The 27,942-nt window shown below is 41.8% G+C and overlaps 1 protein-coding gene across 2 annotated transcripts in view; it reads left to right on the forward strand.

Annotated features, from left to right (window-relative positions):
• LOC128149055 (sphingosine-1-phosphate transporter SPNS2-like) overlaps window positions 1–27,942 on the forward strand; it is a 141,824-nt gene that overhangs the window by 87,245 nt on the left and 26,637 nt on the right. For both annotated transcript variants that reach the window (XR_008237522.1, XM_052803813.1), the window contains exons 5-10: window positions 799–865; window positions 3,490–3,632; window positions 4,783–4,935; window positions 6,546–6,735; window positions 13,562–13,627; window positions 21,325–21,423. Coding sequence is in view for 1 of the 2 variants with exons in the window: in XM_052803813.1 (XP_052659773.1) it covers window positions 799–865; window positions 3,490–3,632; window positions 4,783–4,935; window positions 6,546–6,735; window positions 13,562–13,627; window positions 21,325–21,423 (718 nt within the window). In the remaining variant the exon portion in view is untranslated. The remainder of the gene's footprint in view (window positions 1–798; window positions 866–3,489; window positions 3,633–4,782; window positions 4,936–6,545; window positions 6,736–13,561; window positions 13,628–21,324; window positions 21,424–27,942) is intronic.

The raw sequence follows: 27,942 nt of genomic DNA on the forward strand, positions 1-27,942 counted from the left end.
CTTAGCCGACTGCTCAGTAAAAGCATGTGATGGCTGACAGCTACCCTGCAACAGTCCTGGCAATTTTTAGCCAGGGCAATCTCAGCAACAAATGCAGGAGTTTTGAAAAAAGGATATTCACATCTGTTCAGTTCACGTTGAGAGAAGTGTGGCTAAGTTCACCTTTTTCTAGTCTCTTGTGAGCCACCTTTTGTTACCACAGTGTAATTCTCAGCATGTGGCTGAAAGTCCTCTTGCTCCTTTATCTTCAGAGGGGATTTCCAAGCTGTAGGTCTGATGTTCTCCCATCAGACTGTCTTGCATATTCTTCTTGGTTTTTCTTACAAGCTTACGGAAAATGGTCTCTTCGTGGGTAATTAGAACCAAGTAGTATTAAGTGACAAGAAAAAAATTTAATGATGGAATATGGTGTGACCTTGAAGGGCACTTCTTAACTGAGAGCTTGAACATAAAATTGTTAAGTATTCATATTAGTGCACAGAAAGGCCTGATGCAGAAATTAAATTGGGAAATAAATTCTTTTTGAGGCTTTGTTTCCATCCACTGTAGATTGAAAGGCCAGCTATAAACTTGAGATCAGTGTCCGAATTTCCATCAGACTTGAGCATTTTTAGATCAACAGTGCTGGGAAGAGTTACATATTAGCTACCATCTGCTTCATCCCCCCGTGTTTCTTCCTGCAGGAGAAGAGAGCCTAGGACACACAAGTGATCGTGCCTCTTTTTATCTTTAAGAACAGCTGTGATTGTGGTACTCTGTTAAAGCTCTGACTGACTCTCATCTTTGTATTTCTTGCAGTGGCTTGGGATACATCACTGGGTCAAGTGTGAAGCAGGTTGCTGGAGACTGGCACTGGGCGTTGCGAGTAAGCCACTCTTAATAACATCTTAATAACAGTTGCATCAGTTGATCACTGTTAGGAAGATTTCTATCACACAATTCCTCAACCTGTTGTTATATATAGAAGGTAAAGGATTGGAAATTAGATCTATGGATATTAAGTGCATAGCAGATGTATTCTCTAAGCAAATGGGAAAGGTATGTGATTTTTGGCTCATTACACTTGGTTTTTTGCCTGCCTGGGAGCAAGAATTTTCCAATCACTTTATTATCAGTCAACCATGATTTCTTGATGGGGATGGGAAGACAAGGCATTGGCCTTAAATCAACTCCACAGTCTTTCAGTCCCCTGCTGTCAAGAAACTCCGAGAATGGCTTCCTGCTTTGAGGAAAAAACACTTTGTTCCAGTTTCCGCTTGTTTTTCTGCCCTGAGACAGTCGGTTTCCTTCTATTTTAACCTCTTGGGACCTTGATAAATGTGTTGAAAAGATAATACACTCCAATCACATACGCACAAACAGATCTTGCACACAAAGATGTCTTGAAAGAGCTGAGAGGAAGTGGCCCAGCAGAACTGTTTTCTGACCTTTGGCAGTCTGGGTGGCATAAGCACCCGTGAGGTGCATTCTCTGGCCCTGGCACTTCATGAAGACAATGAATCTCATGAAGCTTAGGCCAACACCATTTATAACAGCAGGTGATGAAATACATGGGTTCCCATCTCAAGCAAATGTGCCCTTCTGTGACACAGACCATTCCCTCCCTGTCAGGCAAGGATAAGCAAAGCCAGGAAAATCACCGTGAACAGTTCATCTGCAGGTAGGAAAGTGGAGAGTAGTTTCCAGCTGTGAACCTGAAATGAAAAGTTTAATAGCCTACAGCTTCACACCAAGAGGATGGCTACCTCATTCAGTAGCAGAAATACTTTAAGGGTAAAATTAACTTCTGAGCAGAGGCCAGCACAAGGAATAAGAAAACCCAAAGCTTGTTCTCTTGGTCAGTGGGCTTTAATGAGGTTGATAGATTGGAGCGCTCTTGTGTTTCTCTCTGTAAAACCCAAATGATTAATTTGTGGAAAGAAATCCTCACTAGCATTTTTCTCTTCAGATGAAGTCTCCATAGTTATCCTGAGAAATCCAGGCTATCTGCAAGACTGTACCCCTTATGGGGTCATGATTTCCACTATAAATGACACATTGATGCGTGATTCCCTGACTGTGCAAAATCGTGGGGCGTCTGACAAGCTGCACACTTCTATGATGGTTGCTTTGGACAGGATTGCGCAGTTTTTGCAGTCAAACAGCACATGTTGAAAGCTTCCAGACATCAGTGTAAAGCAGCCTCCATCCCTGTGGCAATTATTGTGCTCTTGCAAGATGTGAAAGATTCCCCTAGGTGATGCTTCCCTCTGTGATCTCCTGTGGTCTCCAAAGCCAGGAGAGGTCAGGAATAATCTATACTTCAGTGGGCTGAAGAAGACAGAAGGGCACGTTGGCAAGTGGCAGCTTTGTCTCTGGATCTAGCAGTAATGTTTCATTGGAGCATTACTGAGTATCAATGGATACTGTCCTGTTGGGGGATTAAGCCTTTAGATAAAAATCAAAGTGACTTTAAATTATATGGCCCTAGAAAATCCTAGCATTTCCGTTTTTTTTTACCAGTGCTGTGTCTTGTGTTCAGTTGTAATAAGGATACTGTATCAGCCTTCATTTATCCCTGGATAAGGGATTTTCCTGACTTTCCAGCTCTGAAATATTTTTGTCTTCCCTTCCCTAGAAGAATTCTGGCTTTGTCGTCTTTGGACATGCAACACTGCTCTATGTGTAAAGGCCATTCTCAGGCTATTATTGGAAACATTTTTTTTTTTAACAGGAATTTATTTTTAAAATAGCATGTATAGAAGAGATGATAGTTCGGTGAAAATACATGTTTCCATTTTCTTAACGGAGCTATTTTCCATTCTGACAATGACGGAATTTCAGTGTCAAAACAAGAATCATGTTTGTAGTTTGCAAAGCACTGTGGGATCTTTGTATTTTTGCCTAGTGATTGGGGGAAAGGATTGGAAACTGGGAAACCTAACCCTCAAATGTGTCGTTTTCCTATCTTCCAGCCTGAATTTTCAGTGTTTCTTGGTCTGCTGTACACTGAGGTAATCTGAGGAAGCTGCCCAAAAATGGGAAGCCATTGTGGGTTTGCTGGAAGAGGGATGCATGTCAAGCAAGGATTTTCAAAGCCAGCGTGCTCCCTACATCCAGAAATCTTTCACCTGGCCTTCTTGCCTTCAAAAGGCTTCTGCACTCTCCCAGAAACTAGTTGGTCTCTTAACCCAGCTGGGAGTAGGTTTCCAAAGAGTTAAACATCACTGAAGAACCATATTTAGATGAATCTTAGTACTTTAATAACACAAAGAAATGGACTGCCTTAATCAGAGTATTCTCAAAGCTGCATGCTTCCAGAGTGAGATAAGAGAGTCCAGGGAATGACAGGGAGGAAGGAAAGGAGCAGATGCCTCAGTGTGCTTACAGATTCTGGCTAGCTGTAAAGAATCGAGTTGCTGAAATGAAACTAATGTAATCTGCTTCTTAGTGACTAGTCCAAGCAAACCCTGCTGACTCCTGTGCTAATTCCCTGTTCCTTTCTTGCAGGTATCTCCACTCCTGGGAATGATAACAGGGACACTCATCTTGATATTTGTACCTGCTGCTAAAAGAGGAAATGTTGAACAACTTGGGGGACAGCTGAAGGCTCGGACCTCATGGCTGAGAGACATGAAAGCACTGATTAGAAAGTAAGAGCGCTGTAGTAAAAAGCACGCTTTGCCTCTGATGCTTAATTGGAACATCCAATGGCCTGTACTTCTTAGCACTGTGAGACTGGAAAGTGGCAACTTGCAGGGAGTTGCAGGAAGCTTAGTCTGTGGACCTAGGAAAGAAAAGTTACATTTTCACAAGTTATTGACTGCAGTGACAATGATGGATTCCAACTTTTGCTCTAACCTTTCCAAGATTGAGATCTAAGAAAGCATCTGCTTTGTTTGGCTCATACTTTAGACAAATCAAGGCTTTTGAAGTGTAGAAATTGCTGTGTTCCTGTATTAATTGTTGTGCCACTGTTGTTCAGACACTTAGATCCTTTTTCTTCCTTGAAAGAGCTACTCTGCTGAGGGGAAAAAGAGAGTTAAATTACAGAGCAATTTAAGAGGAGAAAATACACAAAAGCTTGCACTACATGCCAAGTTTAACTATCTATGTTTATACAACCACATGCGACTGAATGCACAAGCACTGAATGTGTTTGGGTGCCTGTATATGTGCATAAAAGATCGCATGCTCACAAGTGTTTAAGCAGCTGTACTTGCTTCCAGAAAGCTTGCCTGTGAATGTGCAAATACTTGCACTTGTGAACTCAGTGTTACATCAGAATTCTGATGGGAAATTTGTGGTGTCCTTCATTTTTAGAACTGCTGGCTAGAATGCCTTCCTGGTATTGTCATCCAGTATCAAAGGACTATGAAAAGTGATGATGGTTAATTTATCGATATTTCTATATTACTTATTTTGGTAGTTTACCCAAGTAGTAATCATATGGTGGCATGGACAGGGAGGGAGAAGTGAAACTTGTCATCCAGGTAAACAAGTGGTATTACAGTGAAAGCCCTGTAGATTTAACATCATGTCTTAGTGACTAAGTACGGATTGTCTTCTGAAACGATCCCATGAAATATGGTCTCTATGAAGCACCTCTGAAGAATGAGCATCATGTATGAAGAAATATTCCATGCCTCTTATTCTCCATTGCTTTGTACCTTGTATTGTCTCTGCCCTTTGGCAAAGGGAGGTGGCTGGTATGGGGAAAGCACTGGTTCCTGTCCTGGGGCTCCTGCTTTTTCGCTTCTCCCACTAAACCTTCTCTTGGTTTTGCCTCTTGCATCTCCACAGCCGCAGCTACGTGTTCTCATCATTGGCCACCTCAGCTGTCTCCTTTGCCACAGGGGCGCTTGGCATGTGGATCCCTCTCTACCTTCACAGAGCACAGGTCGTGCAAAAGACAGCAGAGACCTGCAGCTCACAGCCCTGTGGCACCAAAGATAGGTGAGATTCATACTCTGCTGATTTAAAGAGGGGGAAAAGGGGGTGGGGGCTTATTTACCAGAGGAAACAGGCAAGTCCCACAGAGTCAAGTTACTAGAATGTCTGTAATTTCCTCTAGGTCTTTGCAACAATGATAGGAAATGCTGGGATTGTAAACTAGGTTTTATTTCTCTTCTTCATTGCATGAAGTCAAACCGAGGGAGAAGCAATGACCTCAGCACTGTCTTAGTTCCCAGGCTATGGTGTAGAAGTAGAAAAGAGACTTTTGTCTTTGCCTTAGAGGATGTTTGGAGAGCTGAGAATTTGGTTTCTTAAGACCCATACTTATCTGTGATAGCAGCAGAATAAGCTGGCAGGTTGGGTAGCCACAGTGGTGGCTATAATTCAGAGGTTGGACTGGTTCCCCTTAAGGCTGCAGGGACTAACACTGAAGACTTTTGTTTCTGCATGAGGGAGGACTTCACTGTGTTTCATTGCTCTATATACTACTGTGTATGCTGAGTTTTGCTGAAGAATATTGCAGAGATCTGGGACACTTTGGTCTGGAGTGCTTGATGTTATACAGTGGTTTGGTTTTTCAGTCCCAGTTATATAATATCACTTGCAGCACATAAGCTATGAAAAATAATTCATTGCTTTGTGCTTTACCATGATGGCACAAAACGTAAAATGCTAAAAAAGCATTTCTCCAGGTGAATAAAAGATAAGAAAAACTGCCTTTTGTCAGCTTTTTAGCTTGTGAGAGAAAAATAACATTAGGAAAACCTTCTTGCTCTAGCTGACACAATCCCATCTCAAGTAAACTACTTAGTGGTTTGGAGTACCATCAACTAGAGCGCCCAGCGGGCAGTCTCAGTCTATTCTGCAAAAATGCAGTGAGCAGAAAATACAGCTCCAGTCTGAGTGCCCATCTGCTGTTTACAAAGAGAAGTTTTCCACTCCTGGATGACACCTATATTTCGAGCTGCCCTGAAGCTACTGTAATGTAGCTGCCAAAGCCTCTGTAATCCAAGTCCTGCACACACAATATGGAGAATCCTTGACAGCTCCTGGCTCTTTAAATTTAAATTAACACATTTCAAATGTTTAACCTAACAGCAAAAGAAGGCTTTTTTGAAGTGGTCTGAAAGGAGTTAGAAAGTCAAAGTATGTTGAAAGTCACTGGTATTTAGAGTCTTGTTAGGTTTCCTTTCCCTTAAGCTTCCTAGTGCCTGTTCTGTCCATGATTTCGCCTTTCATGATCAATGTGCAGGTTATTACTTAGTTTTGTGCATACGTAATTAGCTGTACAATGCACTTCATGGGAAGCTCAGTTCCACACAAAGAAGCAGTATGAGCCCTTTGCACCTCTTTCCATGTTGATCAATGCCGGCGTACAAGGCTGAATTTGATATGCTGTGTTTTTCTTAATTGCAGGGGAAGAGTGCTAAAATCACAAGTACTCAGCGGGGGAGCTCATTTGTTTTATTTTAAATTTGCAAAGCCAATGTACAGATTTCCATTAGTCAGTTTACCCTAATAATTTGTTCAAAGACCATGCCCATTTTTTGGAAAAACTCCAAAAAAAACCCCTGTCTCTTTTTTTTTCTTTTTTTTTTTTTTTTTAATAGCTTGATCTTCGGAGCAATCACATGCTTCACTGGTTTCCTGGGTGTAATCACAGGGGCAGGGGCAACCAAATGGTGCCGGTTAAAAACCCAGCGAGCTGATCCTCTTGTCTGTGCTGTTGGCATGCTAGGATCAGCCATCTTCATCTGTCTGATCTTCGTTGCTGCCAAGAGCAGCATTGTGGGAGCCTATGTAAGTATAATCCTTTGCATATGCCAGTCTCACTCTTACTGTCTCTACCAAACTCCTTAGAAGATTGTGAGATGTTGGTCTTGCTTTTCCACTTCTGAATGTCCTTCATTTTGCCCCCTTGGCATTTTGGCACTATGTAGATGTGCCTGGAGGGAAAATGATATCTCAGCTGCTTATCCCTGCTTACTAACTGTCATTAGAATTCAGAGCTGGGGAGTTAGCGCATGCATGGAAACCCACAGTTCCCTGCCTTTGGGTTGTTCTATCTGTACCTCTATCCATACCTCTATTGCTCTTGCCTCTTGTCTTGGTACAGGAAAATTGGCTGCTTCCCTTGCAATAAGGGTATTGTAGCTGCAGTGGTACCAAATTATAATTACAGTATAATTTGTCTGTGGGCATGTGTTTGGCTACCTATGAGTACCATTAATTTCCATAACTAGGTAGCTTGCTGCAGACCAATATTAATTACCATGTAATTTCAATTTGTTGTTATCTGTATTACCATAGCACCTGGAAGTCCTAGTCATAGTCCAGGAACCCACAATACCTGATGCTGCACAAATGCAGATTAGAATACGGCTCCTCTCTGTATGTTTGTAATCGAAGTATGTAAAAAGACATCAGATAGATCCAGACCTTGCTTTCAGTAGAGAGTAGAAATCCAGTACACTGAACAGGTCTCAGGTTCCCTTTCAATGTAATAGAGAGAAGCCTGGGACCTGGGAGTTTTTGAAGGGAAGGCATGAGGTGGTTGGAGTAGAGGGATAATTTCTGAAAGCCCACCCTTAGCTTCCACACAGCAGTGCATGCTCCACCCAGAAAGGAGAATTCATATACAGTTAACCAACCAACCAACCAATCTATGGCAGTTCCTCGTTCCTCTATATTTCTAGCACTAGCCTAGTCATGGTTATTTTCTGAGAATTTCAATAGCTGTCATCATTATGGGAACGCACAGGAAGAAAGAGTGAAAGTTTAAAAACATTAAGACAGAACCTAGAATGCCTACTCTGGCTATCTAGAAAGTGTCAGAAGGACGTTCAGTCTTCTGGTTTGTGGCATGGTCTAGAACTAACCTTAGATTCAGCAGAAAAATGATCACCTCAGACAACCAGCAAGAGGGTGTTACGGGTTGGCAAAGCATTAACCCTCCTGTCATTGTCAGCCATCTCCGAGTGAAGAGACCTGTCACATCCCTCCACCTGCCCCTCCCCTCCACCTCTTTGTGCAGCCAGACCTGTGATTTTCTCCTTTCTCAGACCTGATGACAGACATGTTCATTTGTGGTGTTTAGCCTCTTTATGCAGAAAGTTGTCCCTTTCTAAGCTGGAAATACTGTTTTCAAAAATTTTGCAACAAATGGTGGTTATTGGTCTCATTTTCATCTTTTTTTCCTTAGGTTTTTTGTTTGTTTGTTTTTTTAATAGCCATATGACTATTCTGCATTATGTAAATATATAAATATAGATGGTATTATTTAACCAGTCTTAGAAACAATTTATTTTATTGTGCATGAGCAGTAAATCTCATAAAGAGCCAATGATTTGCAAAGGAAGTTATATCTGCATATGGAGGGGGTACGAGGAATATAAGCCTATTTGCTGATGCTGTTAGGCTGAAGCATATATTTGTTGCAGGTAACACTGCCTCTCCATAGCCCTAAATACACTCTCTCTGCTGCTGGAAACCTGATGCATAGGAAGCAGATTAAGAGTCCAGTTAATGTGCCAATTGGGGAATCAGAGATCTGACCTCTCTTTATAGATTCCACATGCGACAGTGGGCAAGTTGTTTAACTTTGTTTTGCCTCTGCAAAAATGAGGATTCTTAACTTACAAAGGGTCAGGGTAGCTTAGATCATTAGTGTTTGTAAATGACCTGGAGTTCGATGATCTGTGGCCAGGCCATCCACTATAAATTAATATAAACAGACAACAATGACACAACACCTGTTGCTGTTGCTGTTTCGTGTTACAGGTGCTAACCCAACTGAGAGAACAGGTCTGTGTTGGAGCTACCAATGTCTCATAACACAAGGTATTATCATGGTGGTGCTATATATCAGCTGAATTGACTTTTCAAGGCAAATTTCAAACACGAGCCCTTGTTTTTTCCATGCCGTTCAATGCTATTGCAATCTTACAGACTTCCAGGGTGTCTAATTCCCTTGTATTTCACTAGGAGACCTGTCTTGCAAGGTTGCATGGTGTAGCAGTTTCTCATTACTCTCTGTTTTAACTCTCATTGGTCCCAAATGAAGGAGAGACTGTTCTCTGACTCTGGAGTTGGAACACCTAGATATAGTGGACAGCATGATGGACTAGGTTGCCTTCCTTATCTCAAAATCCATGATAATAGCTTGTTCTGGAAAGAATGTCGTAAAATTTATGGGTGGATTTTCTCATCTCTCATAGCTTCCTTGACAGCTGTCTCCTGGCTCTCATCCTGAAACAGCATCCTTGAGTTCTGTATGACTGTGAAAGGCAAGAGCAATGTTCTGGTCTGTTCCTCAACAGGGTGGTATTTGCAGACCTTCTGTGCTGTGACTGTCCTTAGACTTCTCTCATTGATCACACCATGCTAAAATTGGTTACTGGTTTTGGACCCCCCATTGGCTCAGAGCCTTGAAATTATTGCTTCCAAGCATTTAGATGTGTCCCCATGAGATGGTGTTCTCTGACACTGAGCTGTGTTGGCCATCAGATCACCACCTCCCTCCCTGCTCTAGTTATTAGTCGAGAGTTTTTAATGTCAACTGATACTGGCATGAGCTTAAATGAAGTGTTCAGCACTCCAGCAAGAATCAGCAGAGCCCTTGCTTTTTAATTTCTTGGCTTTTGGGGTTTTGTGTTTGGGTTTTTTTTTTAAAAGACCTGCATATCCATTAGCATGATCACCTTGTCCCTTACAAGCTGTCAACTGTCTGCTCTCTTCTTCCCGTGAACATGCATACTTTTTCTCCCCTGCTCAGTCCTGTCTTGCAGGTGGTTTTGGTCCCTGAGGACAGCTGCTATTCCAGTTCTGTAGCAGCCAGTCCTATCTGGAGAAGGTAGACAAACTTCTTTTTTCCATCCAATCTTTTCATACTAATCCAGTGAATTATTGGCAGTGATAGAAGTGGCTGGAAAGGTGGAATAAAACAGCATTCTATATCACTTAGCTGCCCAGACACTTGTATTTCTATCTTTTACTATCTTGCTTGGCTGTATAGTCCAATCAGTTTTGTCTCTGTTTTCCTTGCAGTATGTGGATTTGTGCGTTGTAGTCCAGTGCCGTAAAACAGCAATTTGCATATCTTTAGGTCCCACTCTTTCTGAAATACGTACTCTTTGAAATGCTGGTTTTCAAACCTGTCTCTTGAAACCCATTGGCTGTATGGCATCATTGTATCACACTACTCAGACATTTCAACAGCAAATTTTACACTAGTTTAAATCTCCAAATGACTGGAGAAGAGGGGCTTTGCTTTGCCTTCCTTTTGACACTGTTCCAAGTTATTGTTGTACCTCAATTTCAACATCTATTTCAATTCCTCAAAGACATTTTATGATCTTGCAGAAACAGCAAATCCCAGGGTAAAACTTTGCCATAGAACTTTTACAGCATCCCAGTCTCAACTCCAGGGACTTCCTGTTGACATGATGTTGGTGACTTACCTACTTTTGAGGCATCGATGTTGCCCAACACTGAGATGACATTAGACTTGCTTCACATTCAAGAGTACGTGTGGGAGTCTTACCCACCATTTCAGAGAGAAATACAAACAATGAAGATGTAGACAGGTATGCTCTTTGCAAATAGCCATGGAAAGAGTTAATAACCTGCTTAGATCTTGCTGGGAGAGCTGCTGGTGTGACCACTCTGAAATCTACTTTATTTATAATTTTTGGTAATCAGAATTTTCTAACTTATCACATAAACAGAAAGACTTGAGGGGAACATAACTTCTATCGGCTCATCACAGATGAGCAACGGGACACCAAATGGAGATGGTGAGATATTATGCAACACAGCTGGATTCAGAAGAGGATATATCTATAGAGCTGAAATCTCAGTGTAAAATGAGGCTTCGAATACTGTGTGAGGAGTCAAAACTGTGACCATTTCAGGAGCTATTGATCTGTTCTGGAGCCTGCCCTATTTGCAGTAAGCATCCCTAGAGTCTCTCCCCAGCAGAAATGCCACATATCCTCATATGCCCTTCGCAGCGGATGAACTCATTGTTATAAATCCCTATTAGAAGCTGAAGGACAGACTTTTTTTGTCAGTATCTTTTGTCCTACTTTTTGATCTTGTTCCTCGTTTCCTTTTACCGGTATCCACATATTAAGCACGTGTTTCATGGAAACATATTGGGTGAAATACACATTCAACTATTCAAAGCTGGTGCGCTCTGAAGTTTGTAGCATTTCAGGGATTTATTTATGGGACTTGTGCTGAATTCCTGCAGTAGGGGGCAAGTTTTACTTGCTGCTTTTAACAATTCATATGTGTTATGTGTATGTAATTCATATAACCTTAAGGCAAGCAGTTGCCTGTTCGCAATACTGTATAAACAGGCAGGGCATGTCGATGCCGTATTCAGAAGTGTGATTACATCTTTCCCAAGCTCAATTTAATCTATCCAGCCACAGAACCCCAGCAACAGCAGCTGCAAAGCTGTAGTAGGACAGATTTCAGAGCAGGTCCTGAGAGCCCACCTGGGGCTCTGGTATGCCATTGCTACATGACACATGGCTTCAACTCCTGTCAGCACCTTGATTCATTGGATCCGCGTTTCTTAGCTTGGCAGTTGTCATTTCCAGTGAGAGCCAAGCTCAGGGCAGACCAGTGCACAGTGGGAAAATGGAAAGAGGAGATTTCCTAGCTGACCAGCTGGGCCATAATGACTGGCTCAGACACCATCATAGAGGAAGCAGAACCAGTCACAAAAAGAAGGGATAGGGAGGGAGAACTTGTGGGAAACAAAGATGATTTTAGAAACAAATAGAGGAAGCTTTCTGTAGGTCAATGCGTAAGACATGCTAAATAAAGCAAGCTATTCCTGGCAGTGGGTGACATGATGGTCTGAGGGGTTTAGGCAATCTCAACCGGTGTGTGGGAAAGACAATTGCGGTGGTCGCATCATGCCATAGCTGCCAATCTTGCAGTTCCTCCTCCCACCCCAAACTGCGCCTGTGTAAGCAACAGGGACTGGGGCAGTGGCCGTGACTGTCAGCCTGTTAAAGCTCACAAGAACACCACAAAATGACATCCATCTGAATGTTTCCTCAGAGCAAAGCGTACTGTGTATTTCTTGCCAGCTTTGTTTCATTAATGAACTGCAGCCTATTCAACATAACAAAAACTGAATATAAGGCAATTAAAAAGGGAATCTTGAATTACCAGATTCTAAATCTCCATGCCTGTTATCCCCAGCTACCAACAGGGATTACAGAAGTAATGTTTTCTCTCTAGATGCCACAAAAAGAAATGGGTTAGCTGGGCAAAAAGCAACCTTTTGGGGGGGGGGGTTAACAGAGTTTTGCTTGCTGCCTTACTGGTGGGAAATGGGAGACCTGGTTTTTACAATTCTGGTTATTTAAGTAGCTTTTCGTCTACGTGTTCTGGTCTTCATAATACACAAAGGAAGAGGGAAACGTGTGTGTGGAAGATTTTCTATCCTTTTTTTTTCATCCTGTTGAACCTACATTTCTTTGCTAAATTGTTAACATACAGTATAAAAGCAATTGAAATATGAGTAAAAATCTTTTTGATGGAGACAGTGTTCCTCTTGAAGCCATGTCACACTTGCTCCATTGGACTCAGTTTGATGAACATGTAGTGATGAGGCCAGGTTAAACTTGTTTCTCCTCTTGATCATTTCCAGTTCTTCAACTGCTATAACTGTTTGTAGAACCGTTTAGTGAACTGCACCAGAGAAATTATTTGGGTTAAAAATAAGCAAAACAAGCCTCTCTTCCCCTACTTCCCCCCAGCAAAAGATTCTTTGCCCCATCTCAGTTTCCTGCTCTGAATCCTTGCTTGGCCCCATTGTACCAGCACAGCTGAGAAGGCAGTATGAGATAGGTGTAAGTGAGGAGGGAGTGCCAGAGGTGGAAAGGATATGTGGTGGCTGTTCATACCACACCACCACAAAAAGAAGCTCTCCTCCCACTACATACACAGGGCTTTTAATGTATCTTGTTGACCATGTCCACAAAGTCAAGAGTAAGATTTCACCATAAGACACTGTTGTTGCAAAACCCATACTTTAGTCCTGTCTTGACCGTATGTAGATATTACTAATGTAATGCCTGAGTTGTTATAGTGCCTAGACCTATGTCCCCCTCAAAAAGGACAGCAATATGCTATCGGGGAGGGATCTTGCACATAGTGGGTAGAGAACCTCATCTGGTTTGCTGCAGTGCTTAACACATAACTTGATTCCTAGTGATGAAAATGACTGTTTTGGGGAGTTATGGCCTTCTTGCCTTTTCTAGCTGGCTTTTTGGAACAGAATGATGCAAGTATGGAAGCTCAGGGCTGTCTCTTCTTGCTGGCTTCTCATGTTCTGCTGTAGCCAAATGTGTCAGCCTTCTCTTTAGCTGCTCTGTAGATCATAAACAGTTTATACTAATGAAGTTGCAGGCCAACCCTCTAGAGCTTTCATAAAAGTATGTAAATGGTTTTCTAATATTCAGGATAAACCACAACAGTAACAAGGAGTGTGTTGTGTAGGTTTGAGACAAATAAGCAACAAAGGAAAGTTTGTGACAGGTTATTTTTCCTTTGAATGTCAAATGAATAAATATTCTCCTTTTTGTGTGTTTTGTTACAACAGATTTGCATTTTTATCGGAGAAACTCTTCTGTTTTCAAACTGGGCTATCACAGCAGACATACTAATGGTGAGTGTACTTTGGAGCAGCATCTTTCTCTTCTGGTGGCCAGAGCAGTTTGTCAGCTTGCAAGAACAACCTGAAGTTCACAATTTCTTCCAAATGCCTAGCCTCTACTTCAGCCTATTCTTTTTTTTTTTTTTTTTTTTTTAACTTGCTGAAAAGGAAAGTGAGAGAGAGAGAGAGAGAGAAATAAAAAAAGATTCCTCTTGTCCTTTGTTCTGAGCACTAGGGAGCGGAGATGTCCAGAAAGGACACCATTACTGAATTCAAATAGTTTCCCCAAATTTTAAGTATTTGCACAAAACCTCACATGCAATGAAATCAGCCAACATTTCCTAATAGTCAGCACATTAGTGGATTTTGTTATCAATAACTCAGCTTTGTTCTGCAATAGGAAATCCTTCCCTCCCTCCCTCCTCTGACCACAAAGGCAGCCATCTACCTCTCTCTTTGGCTGAACTCCAGCAGACCTACCATTCAACACATACACAATAGAAAACCACCTCTGGGAGAGGAGAGAGGAAAAGAAAGTATAAAGAATTTTTGGACTATGTCCACCTTGTCCAAGAGGAAACTGTCAGGGACTTTTCACCTCATGTCCTTCATTTTCTATTCTTTCTCCACTGTAGAGCTTTTTAAGTCTTTCAAATCAGCAAGCTGACCTCAGCAGCTAGATTTTCATATGAAATAGTCTGGACATTTGTTAGAGAGCCTTGCATGTTTTGTAGATGCTTCCATCAGAGATGTACAGAGCCTATCAAACATACTGTATGTTGAAGTCCCATTGTGAGCAAGGTTACTTCTTGCTTATTGTATGAAAAAGAAAGAAACTAAGGCACAGAACCATTACGGGACTTGCCCGAGGTCTTTTGGCAGCTTGTTGGCAGAACTAAAAATATAATTGGTCTGGCATCAGTAGAAAACTCCCTTGACTTGTATTGCTTATGCAAACATCAACGAGAAAACAATCTGGCTCAATATTCCTAGATGTAAAGATAATGGTGTTGATATATTGATTCAGCAAAGAACTTCAAGCTTCTGCTTAAGTTCTGTTTATGATTTAAGTTCAAGGTTGTGTTTATATTTTAAGATAGCTCTGTAGTTGCCATAACTGCATTGCCTGATGAACTTTCAGTCTTTAACTCATTTGTGCAGAGAACGCTTTGGGAGGTGGGGTGGTTAGTTCCACTTCTCTCAGATATGAATAAAGCACAGAGAAACAAAGGTTATCAGTGTACTTCGGTAGCATTAGATAGCTTTTAATTACCGAGGTTCATTCCTCCTACCAGTTTAGCTTTAGCGTGATAAGCTCTGCATGGGCTGAACAGGTGGTTACACTGTACTTACATGCATTTTGCAGCTTGTGCTGAGTTCAAGGGTGCCGTGGCCATTTGTTTAGTGGTATCTCAACACTTTGACAGATGTGCAGTCTACAGACAGCTGTGTTGAGGAAGAAATTATAGTACAATATTTGTAGTTGCTCATTACTGCCTCCTGCCAGAGCTTCCTGTCGCATCCTGCCTTTGGCTGTGATGTTCCCAAGTGCTCCCAACTCTCTCTGGTCAGAATTAGCTGATGGGCTTAAATAGCAGATCTTTTATATCCTCACTAGCATTGGCTGAAACAGGTAAGAGCTTGGCTGTGGAGCACATCCGCAGTCCTCCAGCAGTGACTCTCAAAGAGCAGCTGAGGTAGTCATCTCTGCTGCCAACACAACGCAGCTGGAGGGAGGGTACTTGCTGGACATGGTCAAGGTCCTTCAGAAAATCTGTGCGAGAGAGTGAGCTGAAGCTTGACATACTCAAGCTAACCCCAAAAGACGTTTTTCAACCCAACTGCTTGGTTATATCAAGTGTACTAAGGATGCCATCATTGTCCCATTTTAATTACTGAGATTTTTTGTGTTGATTTCAATGTGACTTAAGTATGCTGTAGATTTTTAATAGCTTTTGTAGGGTTTGCCATCTGTATTACCAGCATCCTGTAGTCAGTTGCATTTTGTAGGGATGCATTTGCAGTTATTCACGTTGCTTTAGTGCAAAAGAACTCCATAAGAAATGATTGGAAATATTTGGAAATAATTTCTTAGTTCCAATTTCCAAAACATGGGAAAGAAACTAAAACCATGTTAAAAATTGGATTTTGTAATTGATGCCAACTCTTAAGCTAGCTGTTTTCTTGTCTGTTCAGAAAAATGAACTGAGTGTCATATATAATGCCCAGCTTATTGTATTATCAGCAAGAGTAGACTTGTAAAAGTGCTATACAAATAAATGTAAACATCCACTTGGATCAATGCAAGCCTATCAACAGATGGTCTGAGGTGCATTCATGTTACACAAGGGGTTTGAGAGGATGTTTAGTCAGACAATAGGTGAGAGCCAGGGCTATAACCATGTTTGACAGACAGCTTTATAAGAAGTCCTAGCCAGAGAAAGGTGTGGATATGCTTTAGTGAGATGCACTTTAAATGTTTGGCAAATTAATTTCTACTGATTACTATTTATTTGGTGTAATCAGAAGTGTGTCTGTTCTTGCCTGAGGCTGGTAAGGAGTTTAAAAGCATTATTAGAGTAAGCTTAACAACACTTTCATCATATACATAAATATTATCCTGTTTTCATGGATAAAAAGCTCTCAAATCTGGCTAAACACTGTTCCCACTGATTTCATTATGCCAGAAGTGAGGCATTTTGGAAACTGCATCCCAAATGATTTATCATAGCTCTCCCAAGATTTACAGATCTCATGACTGCCTAAGAACGCTATCAGGCAAGTTGGTAAGCATCTTCAGAGGTTTTGCAAGTTTAATTTCTTTGGCAAAACAAGGATGTTTGCTTATTATCTTCAAATTTAATTGTTGGCTCTTCATAGCTTCATGCTTCCATTGCATCTACTGTTCTTGCCAGTGTAACGGTCAGTGTGCAGCTCCTCAAATTGTCTGCAGTAAAAGGTGCTGAGTGCTAGGTTTGATAAACTGTCAGCACTGCAGAATGTACTGCACTGTCTGAGATTTTGAAAGGCTGATATTTTTTCCAAATGCAAATTTGTACAAAACAGGCCTTATTCTCCTGAGCACAACTCCAAATCTCCTCCCAGGCACATGCTCAGATGGTGCTTAGGGAAGGGGGGAATGTTTCTGATGGAGCATGCTAATTATGAAACAGATTTTATCAGCCATCTTTGCAAATTGGCCTCAAAATTACCAGAACCCCAAAGCAGCATTAAAACTGCCTTGTAACAGCAATAATGAATGAGCTTCAGTGCAGCAGGCAAGTGTGTAACATTCCGAGACATGCTGAGTGCTTGGGACTTTGTGGAATCTGGTCCTAATAGTGGGGTTTTTCCTCCATAGCATATCTCAAAAATAAAGATGTTGGACAGAGGCTTGGTGGCATTTCTGTGTAAGAGCCAGCAGGCAATTTAAAGGGCCTCAGCTATTGTGATCACAGTCTGTTTAGGTCTTTGCTGAGAAAAGCCATCCTCCAGTTTATGCAAAGTTGTGACACTCATGCAAAAAAATGCTCCGCATATTTCTTTTTTCTTTTAAAACATTAGTTCTTTTTAAATGGTCGTGAGCTGCCATGGAGGAGCTGCTTTAATGTTTTGCTGTAGAGTCAAAGTCTTCTTTTAGCCTTGAAACAGTCATAGACTGGTGCTCAGCTGTGCTATAGGCATGGAGGAATGTTGCTTTTGTTCTGATTACCTTCCCTATAAATAAAAAACAATTATTTATGTAGCATAAAATACTGCCCTGTTTTTACAGCCGAAGATAAATAGCATTTCTGGAAGTTCTCATTGTTGGTTGTCTCAGTGTGCCTGCACACATCAGTAATCTGAGTGCTGTGGTTTAGATTTTAAGGCAGGGTGAGGAGTGCCTCTGAATGAAGGTACACAGCCCACTTCAAACAGTTGAGCACAGCCCTGACCAGGAAGGATGGGCCAAGGGGCATCTCTGCAGTTCTGTGGGCCAAGGGCTGCAGATGGATGTGTACTGCTCCATGTTGTGCTGTCATCTGGAGACCAGGTCAGCCACCTTTTACTTCATTTAAAAGTATTTTTTTAGACAGCGTCCGCCTAGGTCGAGTGAAGGGTCTCTCTGAGGCTGGTTTCTCTGGATCACAGCCTTTGCCTCTTCCAAGCAGTAGTTACAGCAGGGACACCTGGACTATTTCCAGGCTCTGTCAGTGGCTAGAACAGGGTTAGCACGTGTTTTCTTTGCCTTTGGTGCTGAAAGAGGCCAATATGCATTGTCCTGAAGATTACTGTCTGACCCAGAAAGGGTAGCAAAGTGTTTTAGAGAGTAGAGTTTTCTGTCAAAGATTAGACATAAACATCAGAACTTACCTCTTTGGCACATGCTCTTTTACTGGGAGAAGGGTGATCTCTCCTTGGCTTTCCTGGTTAATTTATAGCAGACCAACTCATTCTGGTGGTTTCACTACAGGAAGGGGATGTCAGCAGTAAACCATGGCCTTTCTGAACCTCTATTTAAAGAGCAGAGGTTTGCCAAAGCTGCTTGGTCAGCCTCCCTGCCCATCCTCTATGCTGTGCTGTGTTCTGCCTCTGAACCTGGAGTCAGAGATGAGCCAGGACGATCCCACGGACTTCCGCCCCGGCTGCTGTGGCTCTCCCACCTCCAGTTTCTGTGGGATGTTCAAACCAGACCATGTATGGTTTGAATTTAGGTCTATTTTAGTATCAAAATGGCCATTTAGAGCTGTAATTTACTGCTGTCTTCCTAGAACAGTAGATAATGTTTGCTACCAACTACTTCCTCTCCATCAGAATAAAATGCTTTTTAAGTAGGGATAGGGTGGAGTATTTTTTGGTGTTTTGGAGATGCTGGTTTAAGCCTTTTTTTCTTTTCAATATCTTCTTAGAGGAGGAGGAAAAATCTCATGTTCATTTGCTTGCCACATGTTGGGTTTTTGGTTTGGGGGATGGGGGTGTTTGTCATTTGAATTCCAGACTAAATTTACCAAGTTTTGGCACTTTATAGTGCCAAACCATATTGATGATTTCAACCATCAATAACTTCTTTAGCTAGGCAAACTGAAAACTTGCTGGAAATTTTATTGCTACTTGCAAAACTATATGTATGCATAATACAGATAAACATGCAAAATTATGTCTAATATATGTGTGTGTATTCATGTGTATAAATACATATATATGCACACACACATATGATGCAGGTATCATTCAAATTTCTTTCTCCATTTGGCACCAATTCACTGCCACTCCCTGAAAATGGTAAGTTTTTAATAAATTTGCCATTTCCTTTGTCATTTTGCTGAGAAAATGGATAGAACATAGAGTCAGGCAGACTTTCTTCTCCAGATTTGTTAACATAAACCTTATAGAAAGAAAAATATTTTAATGTAAGTTTAAAATTCCCGTTTCACAGATATACACAACTCTGGACTCTTGGGTTAGGTGGAATTTGACTTTATATTCTCAGATGCCCTTTCTCAAACGGCTCTTGCAGAATGCTTCTCCATTGCACCTGTGTGAACTAGGGCCAGGTGGGAAGAAGAATAACTTTTCTTTTCTTTTCTTTTCTTTCTTTTCTTTTCTTTTCTTTTCTTTTCTTTTCTTTTCTTTTCTTTTCTTTTCTTTTCTTTTCTTTTCTTTTCTTTTCTTTTCTTTTCTTTTCTTTTCTTTTCTTTTCTTTTCTTTTCTTTTCTTTTCTTTTCTTTTCTTTTCTTTTCTTTTCTTTTCTTTTCTTTTCTTTTCTTTTCTTTTTTTCTTCTGTCTAATCTATCCAGGTTGCACCCATTACCCTGCATCTTTGGGGAATGGTAATCAATTGTGTGGCTCTCCTACGGTTTTACAGTGTGACCTTCAGTACGTTTCTGTGTCTCTAATAAAGTCTAGACCTTATTTTCATCTTGGGATTTCTGTGAGCCTTCAAGTCTGATTTGAGCTCCTGGATGCAAAAGGAGGACAATGTCTAACAGCTGCAGCCGGGTGGCTGCTGTGGATCTGATCAGCTTTTGCTCTTCTGTTGCACAACAGGAGTTTAACAGGGTACCCATTTAATATGTGGCATCAAAGTGCATTAGCAGTGTGCGTTTGCAGTTTTGTCAAACCAGTAATGAAAGAATTGGCAGGTCATTCTGAAAGCACGTGGTAAAACCCTAAGGAGAAGCATTTAATCTAATTTTACCCACCGTTCCTAATTGTCTCTGCTTGGAATGAGATGATCATTCTAAATAGGCATCAGTTTCTTCTAGTGTGGATTTTCTCAGTGCTGTTTCTTTTCTTTCCTTTTTTAATGGCTAACTCGTTCCACTACAGACAGGGCAACTCCCCTTCCCTAAGAGGAAGTGTTAAAGCACTGAAACAGTGCTTCAGATCCTGTGCCCTGAGATATGTCACTGTTGAGCGGTGAGTTCTCCCTACCTCAGTCAGCTAAGGTAAATTGATCTCTGTGTATCTCTAGCTGGGGATGTGCCAGTCCTGAGATGTCTCACTTAATTAATAAATGACTTCAGGAAAGGATTGCAAGAATAAGTTGAAGTCTGGGAAGGCATGCCCTCTAAAGAAGGACTAAAGGCAGCCCATCAGAGAGAAAGGGGACAAGTAAAAGGGATCATGGTCTACAAAGAGCTAAACAAGAGAGTCATTTCTGGCAAGGTAGATAGCTCTTCAGAGCAACAGAAAAAGGCAGAACAAGATTCAGTGCTCAGAAGTGGAAACAAAGCTCACTTGGATTTAGAGACCTATTGAATTCCTCATTACTTACAGCCTTTAAATCAAGACAGGATCAATTTATAAACCAGGATATGTGGACTTGATGCAGATGTTCTTAGCCAGCTTCTTTCACAAGTTTTATGCAAGAGACAACTACTTTTTTCTGCTCCTGAATGTGTGTTATAAAATTAAGGTCATTCCACAGGATGGGGGTTTGTTGGTGGTTTTTTTTTTTTCTTTTTTAATCTTTCGTCCCCTTCCATGGTTAGGGCTCTGTTTTGTGTGAGCTCTGGTCCCTTAGTGGGGAAGTAATTTGTGTTTTCCACTGATCCCGTGTAGTCAGACTGATTCTGCATGACCTGGCCAAGGGTGTCATGTCATATTAGAGGAGTGGAGACCAAACTACAATATCTTGGCTATGGAAAATTTTCCTAATGTGTCTTTGTCACTTTTCACAAGTGGAATCGCAAATTTTTGAGAAAAATGTAAAGTGGCTCGAGATGGAGTGGGAGGGGAGAATGTGTGTCCTTTCATACTGATGTGAATTGCTTATGATTTAGGAAACAAAATGAGACCTTTATTATGGAAAAAACACAATATCCCAGGTTACAGCAAAGTCCTTGTTTGGGGAAGGCTGGTGGTGCTGAGCAGGTTATGTGCTGCAGGCAACCTCAAACTTCACTCTCCCCGTCAGTGAAGCAAAATACAGGTTGAGGAGCAATAGCAAAGTGTCTCGTGGGCAAAGTTGTTAGTCAAACTCATGCATTGAGTGCTGCTGAGAGGAGTGCAGACCCGACAAAGCTTCCTTCCCTCAATACCTGCCATCAGGAGTATTAGAAAGCAGGAAGGGTAGCTGAGCTCCCCAGTTGCTTGAGCCACATCTGGGGGAGCTTGTTTGCTTTATCCTGACCTGGGTATAAACTAAGCAATACAAGACAGCTGGACAGGTTCTTACTTCAGTTTCCTTATGTATTTTTTTTTTTCTTTCCCCTTCTCCTTTGCAGTATGTGGTCATTCCAACACGCCGTGCAACCGCAGTGGCCTTGCAGAGTTTCACTTCACACCTCCTGGGAGATGCTGGCAGTCCTTATCTGATTGGATTTGTAAGTGCTCACAGCAGGTTTTGGCAGGGTTGCGTGCCCACGTTTGTTTACTAACTGCTTATCTAAAATGCCAAGTTAAACCATGCTAGGGAAGGAAGGCCTGAATTTATCAGCAGAATGGGAAGCGGTGCAGTACAATGCAACTTTTTTACATGCTTATGTTATCGGTGGTTTACAATTCAAACCTGGAAGGACCACTTGGGCACGAGAAGTGAGCTTCTGAATCTTTTTAGCCTCAGGCGTTTGTAAAGCTTATAGACAGCTCTGCAAAGGGAGAGTGGTTGCTTCTGTGGTGTGGACATAGGTCCATTAGAAAATAGATTGGAACAGAGTCATGTGTGTGTGTTTAACTGTTAATCTGGTCTCATAAACCAAATATCTGTTTATGGATAGCAACATGCAGCTGTTCTGACCTGCTAATATTTTGAACCTGTTTTGTATGATAATAAATGATGGTGTAAAATCCATGGCAGGATGGGTGTGTATATTTTGGGGGTTTTATTAGTATTCCTTTCTGGTGTGTATGCTTTGGTTTTGTATTAGTAGTATTCCTTTCTATTACTGCTGCAGTTGTTGGCCTTGGTGTGACTGAAGATCTCCCTTATTATGCCACCATTATCCTAGTAGAGAGCAAAACAAAAGACCCTGCTCCAAAAGCTGACAGAGAACATTCACAGTTGAAACTATAAGGCCTGAGAAATTTAATGAGGAAAAGAAATCTAGATATACTGGGGTAATTTCTTTCCCTTGCACACTTCTGTGGAGTTTGATGCATTGAGTTTCAGAGAACATAGATCATCATTTATAAAATATAGTAGCTTCCATGTAAAGCCTTAAGTGGTACTGCTCATGTTGTGTTGAAGGCGCTACAGTTTTCCAGTGATGTAACTGGGATCTTCGCTAGTCCCATCACCTGAGAGACAGAACTTTGATGTGCTCTTCCAGCCCAGTACTGCTGTGTGACAGAGCTGCTGGGTGCTGTGGACCTTTTTTTTTTTTTTTAAACCCATCATTTCTCACCTATTCATCCTGTAGATACTGGTGTGTGTATCTGTACATATTTTTATATATATATATTTAAATATATGTAAACATTTACTCTTGAATGCCAGCTCCCCAAAATGATATAGTTGTTCTGTAGCCCTCTGAAGCATACATGAAGAGACAGATACAGCTAAGGCCGAATGGACCAAAGAAATGAGAAATGTCTCAAGAGAATAAATATGTAAAATTTGGCTTGCTCTTTATTTAATTCAATGTTCTGGGCGCCCAGGGAGAAATGATCTTACTTTAGAAATTATTTGAAAGTGGCAAGAACATAGGAATCACTGGAAGAAACTGCTTTGTGCAGGGCAGGCAACATGGGGAATGTCAAGTAGGTGAATGAAATAAGCAGGCCAGCGTGCTTTGAAGGCAGGCGCCAGCGATGAGAGGCAGGGTCTGAGATGCAGGCGAGGCTGTCTCAGGTGACTCTGCTACATGTTCATTCTTTTTCTTACATAAGAGGGATGTCTGGGAGGAATGGTGAGGACCCTGAATGATTGCAATTAATCTTGAAAGTTGCCTAGGGCTTTTCAGTGTCACAGATTAAAAAAAAGGACTTTGCTTGTAGAAAATAATGTGCCTTGCCCTTCTGGTATTCAGAGATCAAGCAAGTTGTGAATTACTTAAGGATGCCTGCCTGAAATATGCTTAACCCCAATTTAATAGCTGCCTTAGGCTTTCTTTAGACTGGGAAAATATTAATTAGGATTTTGAATTACTCTTTGCTAATGCTGTACTTGTTGGGCAGTTCTTATTTGGGAGGAGACTGCTCAAGTACAAGGCTCTGTGGCAGGAGAGCAGGAGTGAAGCATTCATGTCACAGAAGGCACCAGCACCCATTTCTGTAGCCTCTGGACTGGCTTGGCTGACTTATGCTCTCTGTGCTACAATGACTGAAAGGTCACCTGCAGCTTTCACGTAACACCGAAAAACAAATACTAGGTAAAGTGAAAGGACAAACAGCCAACTTCTCTACCAGAGCTAAGACAAGCAGTCAACCTGATTGCTGCAGTTAAAAACTGCAGATGTTTGTCATTGGAATTGTCCAGCTGCATTGTAGGATGGAGACCTTCACGCAGGATTGAAATCTCACTTGGGCAGGTTACAGAAGTGGCTTGGATTATGACTAGGAATTTCAAGGCAGTCTACGGCAGCTAAGCAACCTGCTCCTGTTGGCTTTAAGATAAATTTGGGAACCCATGTCCCATAGTCCTTCTGTGAATCCCCAGCCTGAGGACATCAATTCACGGTGCTGTTACTCCAGAGTTACCTGGAAGAAGACCAAGAGCAGGGTGTAGGTCTTGAAAGAGAGAAGCAGAAGGCAGGATGAATCAAATGAACTGCAGTAACAGGCATGCTCAGAATCAGTGAAACTCAGCCTCCTGATCACTCAGGGTTCATCTGAGATCCTGAAGATCTACCATTTCTTCTGACTGCTTACAAAATCTGCCTGAAGCTCCCTCACTAAATGAGCAGTGTTTTGATCAAACATGGCTGGAATCCTACATAGTTTTGGTGAGTTCATAGTGAGATTCCCTCTAGCAGGGCTCTTAATAAAGAATCAGATACCTGTGTCCTTGTAGGACTAAGCTGTTGCAGGCAGTTGTCTGCTGGATACCAATAAATGTTGTATTGATCTTATAATCCTCATGTGGAACGTAGAAAGTACTTAACAGCTGCAGCCTCATGTGTGCGATTGCTCCCTTGCTCTGTGGCGTGCCATGAGAGTTGAAGGTCAGACTCAGTTTTTTCTGTAATCTCCCCCAGTTCCAAATCTTGCAATGCAGTTCCTTAGTCACCCAAAGCACCAAATATATGTTAGTATTTAAAAGCTAAGTGGAAGGAAGCATATACATATGGTTATTTTTCATGTCTCTTTAAATATTGACAACTTTTATTATGGTAAAAAGGCTTAAGACTGACTTACAAAGAAGTTATGCAAATGTCATTTTAGGGTGGCAGCTGTAATTTGCGTAAGGTTTTACTACCTGCCAAGCACTGAGATCAATTACAGTAAATCAGTGCTGCCTGTTCATTCACAAATAAGAACAGGCATTGCTGCAGTATTTCATCAGATGAGACAGTTTTTATTCCTAGGTAACTGTAGCTTTTTCAGGACCTTTGTGATAACCTGCAGAGTTTAAATAATTCCTGTTTAACAACTTGGAGTATAACTCCATGTTTTGTTCTTGAGGTAGTCAGTGAGAAATTTCACCTGTTCAGTGCATTACACCCAAATATCTCTAGTATTTTTCCATCTTTGAAAGGTCCCACTATGCAGACATGGTTGCTGAAGCACAGAACAGTTAAAAGAAATACCCCAAATCCCACCACTCATGCTGAGTATCAGGTAAAGGTCTTCTAACTGCTCTTCCTGTGCCCTAATACCTAGACAGCATTTCAGACTCAGAAGAGCTGAGTGGAGGTAGCTAGTAGCAGAATGTGAGATACAGTTAACTCTTCTCAGGCTGCATCATACCTCCAGCTCTTTGTATTATTAATTCTGGTTATATCTTTGTTGCCCTTTGAAATTAAGTAATTGTAGAAGTGCCAGTGAGTCTGTACACATGCACATGCATGCATGAACCTGTCTTCCCTACTCGGGGTTTACATTATTGCTTCACACAAACAGCAGTCTCCCTCCACTCACTGACATACTGTTTTGCTTCAGGAAAACCAAGTACAGGCAGTGATTTTTTTATTTTGAGGCTCTGCGTTGGTACTTTTTCTTTCCTTCTTCCAAGTCTGTCATTTGCTTCCTATCTGAGTACAGCAGTGCTTTCCTCTTCCATCCTTGCCTTATTTCTACGGGCACCTACTGCAGGCTTTGCTCTCTCTACATGTGCCAGGGAAATTGCTGCTGTGGGCATACACTGTCCTTGCTGCTCTGGTGCTGTTGGCTCTCCTGTTAGCTTCCTGCTTTACTAAATTCTTTCTCATCTCCCCTGTGCAACCATCCATCAGTTCTAGGGGTTGAAACCTGTCTGTATCTGCTCATCACCTGGCAACATCAACGTGTGAGGATGGTGTTTTAAAGTGCTGGAGATCAGCTGTCCTCCACCAGCACCTTTTGGTGAGCTAGAAGCTACTCCCTGTACTCCAGTGGTGGGGGTTCCCACCTGTCCTGACCTCCTTGGCCGCTGCTGCTTCAGTTTTACCTGTGGGACACAACCTCCAGCCACTCCGGCCGAGCAGCGTCAGGACAGTATGCCACGGTCTGGCAACTAGGCTCTGTGAGAGGGGAGACCCCCATCACTCATCTGTGTGCTGAGGGCCATGCAAAACCTCTCCCTTTCTGTCCATCTCTCGTTATGGAAATGGCAGCATTACCTGAATTGCTGGGTCTCCGACGGCCTCCTCTTGGCAGACTGTGTTGGTTTGCGGTGCCCAGGCACGCTGGTTCACCTGGCAGCAGAGATCGCAAGTGTCCAAACAGGCATCTTCTCTTTGAACAGTCTCCTTTCGAAAAAGGGGTCTGAGTCCGAGTGACCTTGTAATTAACTGTAAGCAAATCTGAGCTGTTCTGTTTTGAAGGGGTTTTGTGCTGCTCCTAGTATTACCTGGAAAGATTTTAAGAATAAGCCTATCACTTGTCACCCTTCACTTTTTTCCTTTCCCCAACTTTCCTACGTGAGTAGGTTGATAAAGTAGATCTAATGAGCTACTTAAACAGCAAGAATGCTAATGACCTTCCTTTAGCAAATAGTTAGCAGAACAGTGTTAATTATCACTGATGCAGCGTATCAGGGAAGGCAGATCAGCATTTGATTAGGGGCAACTCAAGGAAAACTGTAGTAAATGCAGCAGTTAAGATAACTTCTTTAATGAAAGTTATAACTGGAGGTGTAGATTTCACAGCCACCTTGTCCCGGTTTGAGACAGCCTTTTTGTTGATTTGGTTTCGAAGGTGTTTACCCATCCAAGTAAATATATTATGTGTAGAAAGTAGTTCTATAGGTAAAGACTTGACTGCCTGAGGAAGCAGAATTCGTGTATTATGGTTTAAAATTCTTATTTTGTGGTTTAAAATGCTATGGCTACATCAGAGTAGATCTGTGGACACGCTTACTCTGGCATAACATTTTTTCCAGTTTAGTTTGCTAGATTAAAACAGGCCACAGCCTGTTGGGGCTCAGATCCACTGCTGTCTGACTTAAAAGCAGGGCAGTGGAATAAAGTGGATCGTTGGAATGTGATGCTGCAGTCTGGGTGTTTTGTCCCTGTCTGACCTGCGCAGCCATTCCTCAAATACTGCCCATTATGTGCTTGCAGGTGATTACATAGTACTGTCTCTTCTGCCAAAGCAGGGTGTGAGATGAGCTTGAATTCAAAAAGGCAAGCATATCCTGTAACAAAAATGTGCAAATTATTCTCCTAGCATCACTCTCTGTTTTATGGACTATCAGGAGATATTCCACTGCTGTTGTGGGATTAAGGATGGAACGGAGGTCTCTGGTCTTGTCTTTCGCAGCATGTTACATGTTCTAATATTTATGGTATATATAAGTGCGTATAGGCAGCGTCTTCCATCACCTGATGAGATAGTAGATGAAATGTGATACACATTTATGTTTTTTATTGTTCTTTCTTTACCAAGTGCCAGCTGCTTGACTGGTGTTCTGTAGCCCTAATGGTATCACTTCTCCTGTGGAGATCTTCCCCCACATTCATGCTTGCATATGACCCAGATCGTGGTGGGTAAAATGGGACTTGCCCTTGCAGTCCAACATCTGATGGACATGTGTCAGGGAAATACGATGAGGAAGAGAACCCCCAGCCCTCATCCTTATTATCTGTTTCTTCAAGCAGTAATTTTAAGTTGAGGATTTCTCTGGTCCTGGCTGAGCTGAGTAATTAAAAGTCTTTTTCATAGTGCATGGAAAGGCCAAATCTTTGACATGGCTGTCAGCTGCAAAAAAAGGGAGAATTAAGCACCTGGAGACCAATCCACATAGGATTTATCTTCTCATTGCAACAAGCTAACAAGCTTCCCACTTCTGATGACTCAGCAACAGACAAGATTTAAATCTGCCCTAAAAAAGCAAATGAATTCCCATATATAAAACACTCTTTGCCAAGGGTTCACAGCCTGTTCTGGTTTTTTTTCCAGTGCTGCTGTGCATCTGTCATTTCCCGTGACTTTGGTTAGAAGTGCAGGTTCTCAGTGTTTTTGATAAATAGACATTTAAAGTATGTAAAAGTATCTCATTAAAGAAAGCCCAGAAATCCAGAACTGATCATTGTTTCACTCAAGTATTTCAAGCTCTGTCCCATCTGCTCTGTCATTCCTTCTGCGCACTAAAAATCTTGTTAAATAAGTGGCTTCTTTCTCTGAGCTGCCAAGGACCCTGTACACTCCTAATACGGACGCAGAGTTTTCATCGTGCTGAGCACCTTTCAGAATGTGGTGTCCAGTTTCTGCAACATGGGGGAATGACTTCCTTCTCCTGGGATACACCGCCAGGGAAGGGGCCT

The sequence above is a fragment of the Harpia harpyja genome, chromosome 12, assembly GCF_026419915.1.
Source record: "Harpia harpyja isolate bHarHar1 chromosome 12, bHarHar1 primary haplotype, whole genome shotgun sequence".
Taxonomy (NCBI): domain Eukaryota; kingdom Metazoa; phylum Chordata; class Aves; order Accipitriformes; family Accipitridae; genus Harpia; species Harpia harpyja.